This window comes from Haliaeetus albicilla, chromosome 4 (genome assembly GCF_947461875.1).
Source record: "Haliaeetus albicilla chromosome 4, bHalAlb1.1, whole genome shotgun sequence".
Classification (NCBI taxonomy): domain Eukaryota; kingdom Metazoa; phylum Chordata; class Aves; order Accipitriformes; family Accipitridae; genus Haliaeetus; species Haliaeetus albicilla.
The window spans coordinates 47,175,420-47,190,932 of NC_091486.1; the positions used below are offsets into that span (position 1 = coordinate 47,175,420).

General features: G+C 42.7%; 1 protein-coding gene across 5 annotated transcripts in view; it reads right to left on the reverse strand.

The window, feature by feature from the left end:
- UBR4 (ubiquitin protein ligase E3 component n-recognin 4) overlaps positions 1-15,276 on the reverse strand; it is an 80,223-nt gene extending 64,947 nt beyond the window's left edge. For 4 of the 5 annotated variants that reach the window (XM_069782378.1, XM_069782377.1, XM_069782375.1 and 1 more), the window contains exons 1-20: positions 15,086-15,276; positions 10,706-10,803; positions 9,859-9,962; positions 9,041-9,170; positions 8,797-8,936; positions 8,353-8,455; positions 7,695-7,836; positions 7,419-7,543; positions 6,591-6,715; positions 6,280-6,339; positions 5,951-6,141; positions 5,605-5,704; positions 5,378-5,515; positions 4,734-4,851; positions 4,115-4,302; positions 3,371-3,530; positions 3,155-3,240; positions 2,003-2,172; positions 1,047-1,329; positions 284-416 (exon numbers count right to left, since the gene is read on the reverse strand). In XM_069782378.1, coding sequence (XP_069638479.1) covers positions 284-416; positions 1,047-1,329; positions 2,003-2,172; positions 3,155-3,240; positions 3,371-3,530; positions 4,115-4,302; positions 4,734-4,851; positions 5,378-5,515; positions 5,605-5,704; positions 5,951-6,141; positions 6,280-6,339; positions 6,591-6,715; positions 7,419-7,543; positions 7,695-7,836; positions 8,353-8,455; positions 8,797-8,936; positions 9,041-9,170; positions 9,859-9,962; positions 10,706-10,803; positions 15,086-15,219 — 2,728 coding nt within the window. In that variant the 5' untranslated portion in view covers positions 15,220-15,276. The remainder of the gene's footprint in view (positions 1-283; positions 417-1,046; positions 1,330-2,002; positions 2,173-3,154; positions 3,241-3,370; positions 3,531-4,114; positions 4,303-4,733; positions 4,852-5,377; positions 5,516-5,604; positions 5,705-5,950; positions 6,142-6,279; positions 6,340-6,590; positions 6,716-7,418; positions 7,544-7,694; positions 7,837-8,352; positions 8,456-8,796; positions 8,937-9,040; positions 9,171-9,858; positions 9,963-10,705; positions 10,804-15,085) is intronic. The other variant, XM_069782379.1, reaches the window with a different exon arrangement.
- Between the last annotated feature and the right edge of the window lie 237 nt (positions 15,277-15,513).

Genomic DNA, 15,513 nt, shown 5'->3' on the forward strand with positions numbered 1-15,513 from the left:
CTTTTAACCTATGATATATGTGGCCAAGGTTTTCCTACTCATACAATCCTGACACAATAAATACACACTTATTTTGAATTATTTACTTGTAGCATACTCCTAGACAACAATAATTTTGTTTAATACAACTTTTCTTGCATTATTACATGCATTTTTATCTGTCTATTGTAACTATGCCCATTAAAAGTACGAAAAGCTACCCACACCAGGGCACAGGAAGGGCCCTCATTTATTTGTAAAAGCAAATTTTGGAATGAAAAATTCCTTACATTTTCTTTCTTACCTGATGAACAGTGTTTGGTCCAGTTTTCTTCCACTTCTTTAAACCCATGATAAAGCGGGACAGATGTTCGTCTGCTACTGTCCTGGGATCCACTCACCCAGCCAATGGGTGGAGTCAGCAAATTATATTGCACCTAAGTTAAAAAAAAACCAAACCAAAAAAACACCCATGGCATCCATATCATTAAGGGGTGTGGGGGGGAAATATCACCACCAACAGAAAAAGAACCATAAAACACAAACAACCCCGTTGCTAAAACACAATAATTCCCAGCTTCTGAGGAAAGCCCTGGACCCTACCTGACGATTTTTATTCTGGAGTGAGCAGCTTAAATCAGTGGTCAAGCTTCCAACAACTGAAAAAGCCACGCACAAAACACTAGCATCCCATTAATGAGAACAGTGCCAAAAACCTCAACAGTGAAAAGCGAAAGCCAGGACACGGCATACAACGTATTTGTGAAATGGTGCCTAAATACCCAAATACTCAAGATTTTGAAAGATAAGGCAGGGCATTCATCCTGTCCTTACCAAGATTTACTAGGACAGTAGTTACACAAGGAATTTACACTCAAACCGAACCTGCTGCTAGGAATCAGCAACTGTAGTTAATCATGCATTATAACTCCAAAGGCTGGTAACAACGTCAAAATCGATTTACTCGCAAAGGTCATGAAGAGACCGGAACACACCAAACAATTGCCTGCTACAGATTTCTGCTGGGTGACCAATTAAGGATCCAGAGCATGATCTCAAAATCGTACCTGTTCAAATAGGTACACGGGGGCCTTGGAATACTGATGGAGCAGGTAGTCAAACACCAAGAGTAGACGTGCCACAATAAGTGGCACAGAACATTGCTGGGTATCCATGTTCACTGTCAGCTCCACAATTGTCTGGATACAGAGCATCATGATAGATCTGCGGCCCCTCTCAGAGAAATTGTGAAAAATAAGCAGCAGCAGCTGAAGATGTTCAACATTCAGATCTTCTGTGTCACTGGGAAGAGTCCCCTGCAAGGCATTTTGCTTCAGTGTGCCCACAAACCTGACAATAAGAGAGGAAGTTTATAAAGTTTACTTTTCTCCTTGCTTAGATCCCTCTTTAAAATCTCTTTAACTAGAGGTTAGAGAAATATTTTGGTAATTACGTTTTTCTGCTTATTCTTCTAATACTGGCAATTTCACAAATTATTCACTGCATTATCTATTGGAGTGAGACTGCAGACAGTAAAACCTGCATAAATTCAAAGAGCAGCAACTACATTTGATGGAAAATATGAACAATCATTCAAAAGGAGAAAGAGAGATGCAAACTCATTCCCACAGGAAAGGCTGTCTACTACAGCTAAACCCTATCAAGAGACTTTCACATTCAGGTAATGGCACAGAGAGGAAAAATCTTGGCACCATCATAACAGAACCTATCAGAAACCTCCTGAAATAAGACATTTGCCTTCCCTTTTTAAAACCAGCATTGCTGTAAGTAATTCAGCCTCCACCCACTTAAATGCTGATTCTAGGTTTCATTTCTTATGCTCTAGGCGAAAGACTCCAGTAGCACAGAAGACTGACCCTCTGCTCCTCCAAGCAATCACATACCATCATTGCTCAGAGAACACACACACGCTTGTTACGCTGGTCCCAGAGAATTTTTACTTGATAGAAAATCAGAGAGGTAAGAGATGACCGACTTTCAGTTTAACATAAAATTATCTCACCTTTCCCAAACTTTAAGGCATTCTGGAACATCAGGATCTCCCTGAGCAGTGGCTTTATGCTGCCAAATCAGAAGAAGTCGCGAAAGCACCGACAAACTTTGAGGATGGATGTAGAGAGGCCATGGACCTTCAGAAAAAGGGGCAACTCCCAGCTGCTGAAGAAGTGTGTTCTGGAACAAAACAGAGACTTGTTGAAAACAGGCAAGCCTTGTCTGATGCTTTAATTAAAAGCATGATTTGAACAAATACATGACAATAAACATTATGGCTCTCAGAGCTTGTTCACACAGCAATATCTCTCCTATCTCAAATATATGGCATAGCTACTGAGGGACAGTTACACTGTCACTTTGCCACCTAAACCGCAACAAACTTTCAACTTCAACACCAATGCAGAAAGAATGGCATTAATGAGCTCTACTCATTTACTGCAATATCACAGCAGGAGAAGATTATGCTACTATGTTCAGTATCTAAGAACGTGGAAGATGACCCCTTTGACTGATCACAGTAATGCTTGCTTCTTTTCAAGTATAGTAAAAAGGCAGATATCTGAAAAGTCCAACTGCTTTTAAAAAAGATTATTTTAAACATAGTAAAAAACGGTCAACAAAAAGTATAGGGATTGAATTCAGTGATTGGTAAGCAGATTTACAACCCCTACTTACAGTGTTAAGTCCAGTCAGCCCATGACCTAGCAAAGAAACCTAGAGGCTACAAAGTTAGCACATGAAAGCAAAAGGATTACTTTGATTCTCTCCTGAGAGAATTCCAAGGCCTTTTGGCATCAGTCCTGACAGCAAAGCAATTCTGCAGGAACACCTCTTGATAAATGCATGGATAGAGGCAACTCTCCAAAACAAAACATACAAACTCATTTCCTTTTCAGCTATCATCACCTTCAAAGTTCAGTGGATTAATCTGAACTCTAGATGTTAAGTTTACACTCTGCAGGATGTTTTGTACTGGCTGACTGCAAAGGTCATCCAACTCATTGGATCCAAAATACTCCACACTCTGTTTGCAAAGGAATATACTCTAGGGCCAAATAGAATCATCAACACACTACTCCAGGTGTGGAGCGTTTGTGTAGAGACATTAACAGACACCAACACTTCTTCATTTTATTTATACATTCAATCACAGACCTACCTGCAAGGCAGGAGACTGAAGATCTGAGGTCACCAAGGAATGGTTGAAGTGATACAGCGCAGCAGCAAACTCCTCATCTGACGTGCCTGTAAGACAGGGATCAAGCCACTTAGTACCGCTGCTCTCCTATATTTAAGATTTCAACAGGGAGCTAAGAAAATACACACCTATAAATCCCACAGTCTGTGTTCTCTAAGTAAGGTTCTGATCACTCACCCTTAAGCCCGTCCTTATCCACTTCTTTGATGATGCTAGCCAGCGTAGCCATGTGCTGCTCCGAAAGAGACACACTCAGGTAGTTGCGAATGAAGTTATTCCTGGAGTTCAGCATAGAAGAAGTGATAAAGTTCAAAATGTTTGAAGCTAGGCTCAAAAACTGAAAAGAAAAGAGAAACACACTATAGAAGCAACAAAAGCAGACGGACTATAAGACAACATTAAACAAAACCAAAACCACCAGCAAAATAAATTAAGTCCGCTAACTCCACCCCGGCAGTGAAGCACAGGTTTACTCATTGCAATCCAGCTCACTGCACTCTGCATTCTGTATCAGGACCGATTTTACAATTCTCTGAAAAGGTTGCAAGTCTCTAACTTCTCAACTGCAGTATTTATTTTTGTCTTTACCCAATGGAGTTGGAGCTAAAGCATTCTACCAGCAAGACATTTTGCTTATAGTTCTGCCCTCATTTTCCCTCTCCCTCTGTAACCCAAACAGATATTATCCTCAGTCTTTGCTTCCCTGGCACTAACAAATACTGTGATATTCCACCTGACAGAAGAGTAGAGAAAACATCCTTCTTCAAAGCCAAGAGAGTCACTGATTCTCCATCAGCAATGTACTTAAAATAGCCCTTGTACCTTAAAATACATGTTGTCTGTCAATGTAGCTAGCCATTGACAAGTAAACCATGCTACAGCACATCAGTTATTTCATTAAGCCTGAAGACCTTCCCATACCAATTCTGGATCTTTGCGGCTGGCCAGGATGTTCCCATTCTCTCCAGCAGTCTGTTTGTTAGGGCTTTTCACTCTAGGCGAGCTCTCCAAAGGAGGCGGTGGAGGGGGTGGCGGTGGGGCCACCTTCTCTTTGCTTGGAGAGATTGTCTCTTCGAACCATTGCCCAAGGATTGGTTCACTGTCATCGTCTAATACAGGAGGCAGGAAAAACAAAAGCATACTATTATAAGCAACTGCCTTATGCAAACTACTCAGCTTAGAAAAGGCCTGAAAAAGAGTTTCCGTGAGCAGAGTTAAGGCATCTCCTATCTTGGTTTTTCCTTTCCAAATCACAAGGCTAAGCACTTTTACGGCACTCCAGCAGGAATTTACAAGAAGAAATTATTTCCACTCTCCTCTTAAGCAAATACTGACAAATCCCAGCCACACTGGCTCCAGTTTACATAAAAGAGTACAGTCAGCATTACTTCTGCCAAACAGATCTTACAAACTGTTTCATATTTTCAGCATTACATGTCATTCCAGTCCAAGAAAGCAACAGCCCAGTAGCCAGGTTTCCACTAAATCTGAAAGACAGAGTAAAATCCTGACTTAAGTTGCTTGCTGCAAACTCTATTACCTTGGCTGCTGTCCTCCTCAGTGCTGCTAAAATCATCCTCATAGTAAGTATTAGAATCAGTGGAGGCACTTGCGTCACTGCTCATGGAACCCTTCCTCTGACGCTGCAAGACACAAGCCTTAGAAGAACAGCAGAACAAGTTAAATTTTAGGATTCTGAAAGATAAGAATTTGAAAAGAGTAACTTCCTGATGTATTTTAATTTTATTCTAGCAAATTTGTCTCAACTATTAACAGTTTTTCAAGGCTTCTCCCCCTTTAAGTTGTATTAAAAATTAGGAATTTTAATCAACAGGATTTTTCAACAGGATAGTTGAAAACAAATAATTTATGCCAAGCTTGCAAGGAACACGTCAAGTAACAGCTCTAACCTAAAAGCATCCATTTTGAATACAGCCTTTTCATCTTCTCCCTAAACTCACAAAGACCACTGAGTTTACAGAAAAATGTTATCAGAAAAAGTTTGTCAAATTTACATCTCTGAAAAGAGGAAAGAGAGAGGCCCCAGTTGACAGCTTCTGAAAGAAGCATTCTAAATTCTTCTTAGCGTAGTCACAGTTTGTAAAGTAAGAATTTTCCATGCAGATGACATTTAGTAGGAGTGGTTCAGCTACATTAGTTCTCTAGCTATATGCCAGTTCCCACCTTTCTGTAGGAAGTAGATAGCAAAGTCAGCAGCAAATTAGTGAGTGGTACAGAATCTATCAGTCGCTGAATTCTCTGGATGGATGTGCTTTGAGCCATGATATCCAGCACTGCTGGTGGACCATCACTCTCCCAGCCCTGGGGGACGGCATTGAAAAGAGAATTTAAAGTGTGTTTCAGTGGAGAAGGCAAAATGTTTCACAAGAACATACAAGCTACCTACATACCTTGTGCAATGCCTCCACTTGCAGATCTTGAAAGAGTGATGACAGCAATTTGATAGCATGATTTGCTAGCACCACCGACAGAACACCAAACCCTTGATGCCTACAGAAACGTAGAGGATACAATGTAATTTCAGAGAGGGAAAAATACATATATATATATACACATAGTGAATTGAGTGAAGTGACTGCTTTGCTAAACTGAAGGTGACGACTTCTTTTCAAGAATCAAGACTTGAATTACAAATACGGATAAAATTTCAAGAGACCAACAAGAGTCTGTAGTAGTTGCTTGCTGGGCAGGGTTAGATACATGGACAATGATTACTTCAGTGGGGTATTTACATACCCTTTCCCAGGTCCTAGTTTGGGAGACCCAACGCCCTCCTTAGTACGAGCAATAATGTCTCTGACGCGAAGAGCAGCCAATGGATCTTTCTCCTTTCCCTTATCAGCCAAGGCCGTGGGGCTGAGGTTCAAGATGAGGAAGAGGCTGTTTAGCAAACACCAAGCCCCAAGCAGCTGGAAGTTCTGATAATGCTATCGTCCCAAAAGTGAAGGAAGTGCGGGGGGGGGGGGGGATGGAAAGCACCAAAAAGACAAAATAGTGTCAATCCAAATGCCAAAATATACCAGCACAAAAACAGTGAAAAAAGCTTTCTGAGACACAAATCTTACCTCACCCCCTGCACGGCGTGAATTGCTGATGGCTTGTCCAATCATTTCATAGATTTCAAGCTGCAAATAAATCCAAAACCATGTTAACGTTTAAGCGCTCCACTGGGCAATAATAAACCACCACAGACACTTTTAAAACTCCAAATACAATTGTATTTTTTCCTCTACGGAAAGCCACCCCATTACTTCCCTTATCTGCAAGTCTAATGCCCAGAAATAATAGATATGTATTGCAATCCAAATAAATACAAATTCTACACACTCCACTTTCCAAGAATGAAAACAACAAACACGCTCTCTCCTTTACTTACACATTTCTGTACAATAGTAGCAGCATCATTTTCATAATCTTCTTCTTTGGAACTTGTTGACCCAGTTCGTACCTGTTGAGTGCTACCCACATGTAGGATGGCCATGCAAGTTGCCACACTCACACCTGATTAAAAACAAGTGGAGGTAACATTCTTATTAAGAGCCAATCTCGGGACTCTATGTTCCTACTTAGCACATTAAAACAAGTGGTATCAAACATGCCCTTAAACTTGATGGAGCTGGGAATACTCAATATTACAGTTGACAGATTAAAAAAATCTTTCTGAAGTACCCCCAAAAGAGTCAAGTTTTGTCCTACAGAAACACATGATAACAATTAATGGAGGAAACGTTTTACCATGTAGTTCAATACCATTTTTAAGGCAATCCTCATACTCGACTGCCATATCTCTTCAGAGTGTTACCCATACCAATTAAACACTCAGGATTCAGGTGTACTTAAACCACTCCTGGGAAACAAGGTTGATTTGGGGGTATAACCAATTAACCTGAAGCCATAAGCACTGCAAAAATATATTATGCTCTGAACATAAAAAAAAAGGAGCAGAAACTGCAGGCTATTAGGAAGATGTTGAGTCACTCAGTCTTCCTCTCAGACACTGACAAGAACATTCACAGAATATATCAGAATTTCAGCATCACTATAACAATTTTCATATTAACCCAGTCACCATACTATGCAAAGCTTTCAAATTCATGAGAAATAAAGGTTACTTGCGGGCTGACACTCGAACATGCAGGTAACAAAGTAGAGCAAAAGCAAGAGCAACTTAAAGCTCCAAAGAAAATACAGAAAATCCATTCACCTGCATAGAGACAGCTGAGAGCAAGAACAGTCACATCTTGGAGACGCGTGGGTGTCAGGGGCTCCAATACAGGCAGAGACAGAGTATCCAGTGCCATGGTCACATCTATTACCAGCGAATGAAATCTATAGTAATGACACGTCAAGGTTCAGCAATGCAATGTACACATCAGACAGCTCACAGGAGCAGCACAATAACTGATACTGCATAACTAGCACCGTTATTTTCTCCCACACAGTGTACCCAGCATGAAGAAGAGTGACAACAGACTCTTACCCATTGCGAACAGCAGTGGCATCTGCCACTGTGGCTGGCATAATAAAAAATGAGTTGGCTGACACTGCATCCTGAAATCGATTTATGTATCGCAAAAAGTATGGGAGGTTCAGGCACACTCTCAGCAGTTTTTCAGAGCCACCTACCAAAAAAAAAAAAAGCAGTGTTATTTTTACTGTTTCATGGGAGAGCTTCTAAGCAGAACAGACCTAACAGTCATCAATAATTGACTTTATTAGCCTTTGTGGTGAGAAAATATCATCATAGATGAGGTAATAGGATGAAGACTAGTTTACAATGCATAAACCAGATGGCAAAGTTTACAGCCAGTACTCATAACGGGTGTCACAAAGCTCTGTGTGCATGTTACGTGGCACACCAGGTCTAATTCACACCTGCTCAACAATCCCTCCCATAAGCTATTTTATATTGTCCACCTCCATAACACAGTGACTGCATACAAATATACTGAGATCATCTCCTCTGTAAGGAAGAAAACTCTATTACAGCCACAACCTCCCTTGGTAACATCACCACACAACCTAGTGAATCCTTTAGGTCAGAAAGTTTCTTCCCATTCAGAGCTGTAAGGTGTAACACTGGAGACACATTTGCTCTAGCACTTTTTTCCCCCCAATGCTAGAAAGCTGATTCTCACCAAGTTCTTGCAGGCTGGCTACATTCTGAGCGATGAATATGCTTTTTGTCTTTGCCGCAGAGGTTTGATCTGTGGAAGCTTGATCTTCACTCTCTCCTTCCACCTAAAAGCAAGCATAGAGTAAATATATTATGGAAGCATTAAAAATACATGGTATTGCAGTAAGTCTCTACACAGGAGCAAGGTGCATCAGCAGCAGAACTTGAAAGAGCTACAAAGATCACTGAATATTAGCTTCCATGAGGCAACAAAACTACTATTGCCGATAGAATGCAAACAGAATTTTGTTGTTTGTCAACATGCATGTAGGATTTTAATACTTAAGAAAGGGTTTTTTACATTTATGTATTAAAAAACTACCACTTACTGACCTCTATCCTTCCCTGCACCAATATTATTACTGCTAAAATTCAGACTGCTTCTATTCTAGGCCTGTTTGTTTACCTGTGTCTCTGGCATGATAGATGGCGATGACGAGACTCTAGGGTTAAAGACTGATGTCAACTGATTGAGGAAGTTCATCTGCACTTCTTTCTGTCTTAGTTCTGGGCTCACTGGGGAGGCCAGCTCCTTCTGGTCCTCTACTGCAGGGCAAACAGCAAAACATCACTTCATACATGAAAACCATAGCATTTTCTATGCCTAACTCAAGTGCTGCAGTGATATAACCATAAATCAAAACACCTACCATCAGAGAGGGTTTTGACAGTCTGAGGCAGCTTGGCTGATTTCATCATTGCTGTGAAGGTAATTATTTCAGTTCGATCTAAGCGGCTGCAGCCTGTGCACAACCCCTTTATCAGTAGAATGAGGTGTTTCTACAAAGAAAAAGACATCAAGTACAGTTTAAACTCTCTTGATTACAATTATTCCTCGATGCTGTTTATTCTAAGCAGCTGCATTGAGACTACTGCAACTTCAGCTAGTAAGGCTACTGCAACACCTTGAATCCACTCTGATCTCATACCAAAGATTGTGACAGCTTACTAATTGCAGGTAATTCAGGTCACTAACATTGTCCCATGTGCTTGTTACCAAAAAGCATCTGGAAAAGCTCTCCCTCCTGTGACATACTAAGGCTTAAAGCCAGCCCTATCAGAAGCTACATTATGTGAACATTTCTCACATGCCTTTCCTCTTTGAAATAGGTTTAATCTTTCCTGGAAGACTAAAATACAACTGGGGAAGAATCCGTCTTTAAAAACTCAACAAACAGTTTTGATCCAGGTTGCTACACAAAACCAAATCAGACTGCATGAAATTGCAACAGAATTAATCAAGGCTTCAAGTCACCTTTATTTCAGCTTGCTCACAAGCTGAAATTCTGAGTAAAGAATGCAGAGGGAAGATGCAGCAGGCATCAGTCTCCACCAAAGTTGTACACCTTAAATATTTTAAGAACTTCATCAATTTTGCTTTATACATTAGAGCAAATATTTTTTAATTAAGAGGCCAAAGTCCATTTTTGCACTCAGGCTTGCCCACGCGGTCAAAATCTGCGCTTACCTGCGAAACAGCACATGCTTCATCTGGGTTCTCAAGACGCAGCAGTGAGAATTCAATCAGGACTTTACAAGCAGCTGCCACTGATTGCAATTGGTTTCTTGGTACTGAAAAAAGCAGATGCTTGCATCACTCAGTACAAGTTTTTAAATAATTCAGTGTAAGATGTTCCTAATGCTTTCAGTAAAACAGAATGCTATGCAACATGCACGCGTACACAATCTATCATGCCTAACACAGACGCAATATAAATTCAGTCTCATTAAAATGTAACACAAGAAACGTCAGTAAAGCAAGGATAATACCTTCCACCCAGACAAGGTAATTTAAATAGGTACAATGGCTTCCCCAGCAACTTTATTTAATACTGACAGAAGCACTGAAGAACACGAAACAAGTTGACTAAAACCATTTTTTTGCTGAAATTGCCAAACTGTCAGCAAAAATAATATAAAATACTTTGAGTCACAAAGTTTTGATCATTAATTCCAACTTAGTAACATAACTGCTAAAGAATAATCTAAAAATCCTGAAAATGGATTTAAACACTTCATTTGACCAAAAATTGTTTTCCCTAAATGAAGTCAGGCCAATGAATAAGCAACCAAAGTGCCAACGCCACCCAGTACTTGGTGGCCAAACACTCCTATCGACAAGTTTCTCTTTCCACCTGAACTGACATTCTGCCGGTGTAAAAGCTAGCAATGCTGGCCTCGCATGCTCTGCCTTAGTACCCAATTCAGAAAGAGGGCTCAAGACAAATACCAAAAGGACAACACTTCTAGTTTACTTTTACTATATCCTAGTCATAACACCAGAGCAAGAGAAGCGAAGGATGGGGAACACTTACTTAGACCACACACAGTAGTGATGTAATGTGTTGAAAGTGCAACGAAGGAAGAGTAAAAAGGCTCATATTGTTTGTCATGGTGCAGGATTTCAGATTCACTGCAACAGGAGAACAGGAGATATGTCAATTGTATACAATGCAACACAACACTCAGAATATGTTATATCTATTAACAGATGTATGACAAGATCACTAAAATCAAAAGCTCTTTCCAAATCAAAGTTTTGAGAACAGAATCTCTCCCTTGTGTCCCATCTCTCACGTCCTCAGGACTGAGTCCCTTAGCAGCAGACAGATCATGGCATTGCTACCCACATAGGATATTTAAGGAAATAATTCCAATACTGCAGATGTTTCTCTTTCATATCATCAACAACAGGTCAGCATCTTTAGCAATCACTCTCCCAGTCGGAGGTTCATTGTTCTTTAAATTATTCTAAACTCAGCTGCCCATAAAGTTTGGACTGTTTGTTCTGCTAACGCTAGGCAGGATTTGCCAGGACTGGAGCACAGGCATTCCCTTTCTGTCAAGGCACGGAGTCAACTGGAGTTTATGCAATTCTGCAAAACAGAAGGATCAAACAGGCAATTGCATAACAACGAATATACAACACAGTGTCTGCAACAAGCTGGGCAGTAAAGACTTTTGGCAAGTAACACAGCAGAGAAAAACGCATCCACTGCCTCATGGGTAGAGACTTGCAACTTCAGAGATCTGCATCATTCTGCTCCGTACACAGATCAACACAAAGCTCAGAGCAAGTGAAAATTTCCTGGCAACTCAAACCAAACATAAAAATTGTACAGCAAAATATGCACATTAACACACTGCAAGTCAAGTCTCTGAGGTTTCCCAGTGAGGCTCGCTGGCCACGGAGAATGTCTGTTTATGCACAGGAATAACACCTTAAATGCTGCTGCAATAAAGTATCACACCACATCCCTTTGCACAGAAACCTGAAGGCAACCACCCTGAGAAGAGAAACAGAGCTCTGCCTCCATAGCTACTTCTGCCCTTAATTTTCCCTGCAACAAAACTAAGGGATGTGGATATTGGCCTATTAAATGCTTAAATTACTCTTTCACATTTTCATTCAGTGATGTGAACGAACAAGTTGGAAGAACAGATCACACGACTCAACTTCTCTAGCCACTTTACCTCTCAAAACACAGCCTTCTCCACCTCTGGCAACAGTTTACTTCTGGAGGGGATGTGGGGAGCAGAGGGTGTCAGCCTGTCATGGCACTCTATACCCAACTAAAACAATGATTTCTCAAGTCTGACAATGACTAGCGCTGCTGCAGAGTATGGCAAAACGAACGCACGTATCCCCTTCACCCATCCGCACACAAGGATGCCAGCTTTGGCAGGGCAGGAGGAGGAAAAGGACACACCATTCCCTGCTGACCTGAACAGAGCCCAACTTATGCCTGGTCACCTTCCCTTTTTCTATCCTAAGTCATTCTTTCCAGTCATAACAGGAGACGTGTCTGAAACAGAAGAAACTCTAGAACATATCATTTCTTCTGGAAAAATGAACAGAGAGAAAAACTCAACAGCTTTGTAGCTTTGATTTTCTAGTTCTGAGATTTTTGTTTTATTTAGTCTAACCAAAAACCTGAAAAAGCAAGGTAGCCGTTACGAAGCAAAAGGCTTTACTTGAAGATACTCAGCAGCATAACACAACTGAGTTTTAACGTCTCACTCACCAGGCTTCACCTCACCATCTCCTGCCAGAAGTGCACTGATGGGTAACGAGCCCAGAGACCAAATGTGGATAAAAGTTCATGCTGTCTTATATTCAGACACTAATTTTGCTCACCTACCTCTTTATGCCCAACTGTAAATTAGCAGCAGTAGGTGTATGCAACATATTTTAAGAGAACAAATGAGAACAATTTGGGAATAACAGAGTATAGGAGAAATTGGCAGCTCCTCAATTATCTTTCTGCTGTATAGGTTAAGCTGTGCAAGACACAATACTCATGAGGTATAAGAACACAAAGGTGCAGAAATCAGAATGAGATAGGGAATTTCATCTGAACTGGGCAATAAGAGGCTTGAGTTTTATTAACGCAAGTTGTGGACTTGTTAGGGTAGTGAAAAGTGGAAGGCATGTGTCAACAAATCATCAAGTCCTTGCAAATAAATATAAATAAAAGATAACGGCTCAATCTGCAATGTGCTAGAGTGTTATTGTGCATAGATTGTGAGTTTTAATAATAACTTTCGGCTATTTTATTGTGATTTATTGCTTAAATAAGTTTTGCTTCCCAGGGAAACTCATTACTCACGCTAAGCAAGAAGCCTCCATGTCAATATCAAATATAACACGTGAGCAACAAAAGCCACCTCCTTTCTCAGTTCTGCTTCCAGATCTTAAACAGCCTGAAATAGACCCTTTATGTAAGGCAGCAGGCACAAAAGCAGCCTCTTCCTTGAAAAGGCACAGCAGCAGGTGCAGTTCTCCCCCTGTTGAAAACCCTTCTCTGAAAACCAGCTTTATTTGACTGTCAGAGACTTTGTAAACTGTGTTCCACTTCAGCTGGGTCTTCCCAAGGCAGCATTTCCATAATTTATGCCAGATAAGAGGCCAAAGTCTATCAATTCTTGAATACACCTGCTAACAAGGGAATTCCAGTAATGTGATGATGCTTAAACTTAAAAATGAAATATAACAGTTGTTAAGAAAAGGAGTTTATTAATTTATTTTGAAAAGAATAACGTTAGTAATTGTGCTGTCATTGCACCACGTTTATTTAACGGGAAATCCAGCCACTTTGCAGATGGTGTCAACCAACAGTCTCAGTACAAGAGCTAACAATCATCTTCTAAAAATAAGCTGAACAGATAAAATATTTTAGATTAGAAATCTAAAGATAGGTTATTTGTTCAGCATAGAAGAGCATGGCTCCAAACAAGAACAAGCTATATTTTTTCCCTCTGTGATTTGCCACATGTTATATCAAGGCATGAAATAAAAGATACCGCCCTGCAAGACTCCACAGGCCTTGTGCTGGCATTAAATCCTGCCAGGTCTGAAACGCAGTCAGCATCAGGCACACAACTCAAACCTCGGGGCAGCGCTACTTAAAGGCAACAAACTGCTGTCTCAGGTGGAAAATGGAACCATCATTCTCACTAATGGGGGAAACAGACCTCTCCCAAAAGCCAAGAGCGTCCACTCGAGCGCTTCTGTGATATTCTTCTGCCAAAACACTCCAATTATGAACTTTAGGCACAATGACAGCAGAGCTCCACAAGCAAAAGCGAAGCCGAAATGGCCCCTAAATGTAAGACTAGCCTAAGAACTGCCCAAATCACATAAATATTGAGTATATGCAGGTTTCTAGGTGAACCACTACTATATGTACAGAGGCACGGAACGCTAATTTGAAGCATCCAGTGTTTGTATGCTCAGCCATTCTATATTAAGCAAAATACCACAAGGCTTTATTTTATCATCTTCCTTGGCACAGTGTTTATTTTTTGTTTCCTAACAATTTACTGTGGTCAGGGTTATATCTCTGCAACTGAGCATAATGTTGTGGCATTCATATGTAGTGTTTTAGATCATAAAATAAGCTGTAAGTTAAATAGCTCCAGGAAGTACTCTCATGCTCCGAGTCTAACCTTTCCGGTTAAGAAAACGCAGACTTGATTTGCTTCAGCTTTATTTCTCCTTAAAATACGAGTAGTAGTATTTCAGGGGTAGAAACCTAAAAGGAAGGCAATGCCCTACAATGAACCCCCCCCCAGGAGTCTGTCACCAGAGGAGACAGGCCAGGTGAGACAACAATTTTCACCGCGCAGCCTGCAAAACCGTTAACACGCTTGAACAAAAGCAAAAACGCAAGAACAGTCCCGAAGCCTCTCGACGGGGTAACTGTCAAAGGTGCTTTTGCTGTGGCCGAGCAGCAGCCAACGCGAACAGCCAGGCGTACGTCCTCATCCCTGCTTATTAGGTCCCAAGGGCACCACCCCGAGAGCCTCCCAGTCCCCAGGAAAGGCTAGGCATGAGTAACTCCCTGGACGCTGCTCGGGGCTCCCTTTTTCCCCGGCAGCCCCAGCAGGCGCTGGCCACCGGCCCAGCCCCGCCGCTGTCCCCTGACCAGCACCGAGCAGGGTCAGCCGCTCCCCGCAGCCCCGCACCGGCTACCGCCAGCGGTAACCCCCCCCCCCCCCAGACCCCCACACCCTACCCCCCCGCCCAGCGCTAACTCCGAGGGGCTCCCCGCCGCCCGGCACCCGCCCTGAGGGAACGACGCTGAGGGGAGGCTGAGGGGAGGCTGAGGGGAGGCTGAGTCCAGGCCGCCCCCCCCCCCCCCCAAGACCCCGACCCCGGCGCCCGGCCCGGCCATAGTGAGCCCCCCCCTCACCTCTCGATAACCGAGGCGAGCAGCTGCGGGAGCTCCTTCATCTCGAAGGCCGAGTAGGAGGCGGAGAGCAGCGGCCGCACGGCCACCTCCCAGCCCGGCTCCGCCGCGGCCCCCGCGCCGCCGCCCGCCGCCATCTTGCCGCTCCGCTGGGTGAGGGGAGGGGAGTGGGGGGGGGTTACCGCGGCGGCGGAGGGGGACGGCGGGCCGGAAGTGCCTCCCCCACCCCCCGCTGCGCCGCGAGACAGGAAGTGACCCAATGCCCACGAGGGCGTCGCGCCTCCCGATTGGAAGAGGAAGGCCCTGCCCAAGCGCCTGCGCAGTACATGAGTCAGCAACTTTGCTGGCGGCGCATGCGCCCCGGGCCGCGCCCGGCGGGGAGGGAGGGGAGCGCGCATGCGCGATGTGGCGCCCTGCCCCGGCGGTTTGGG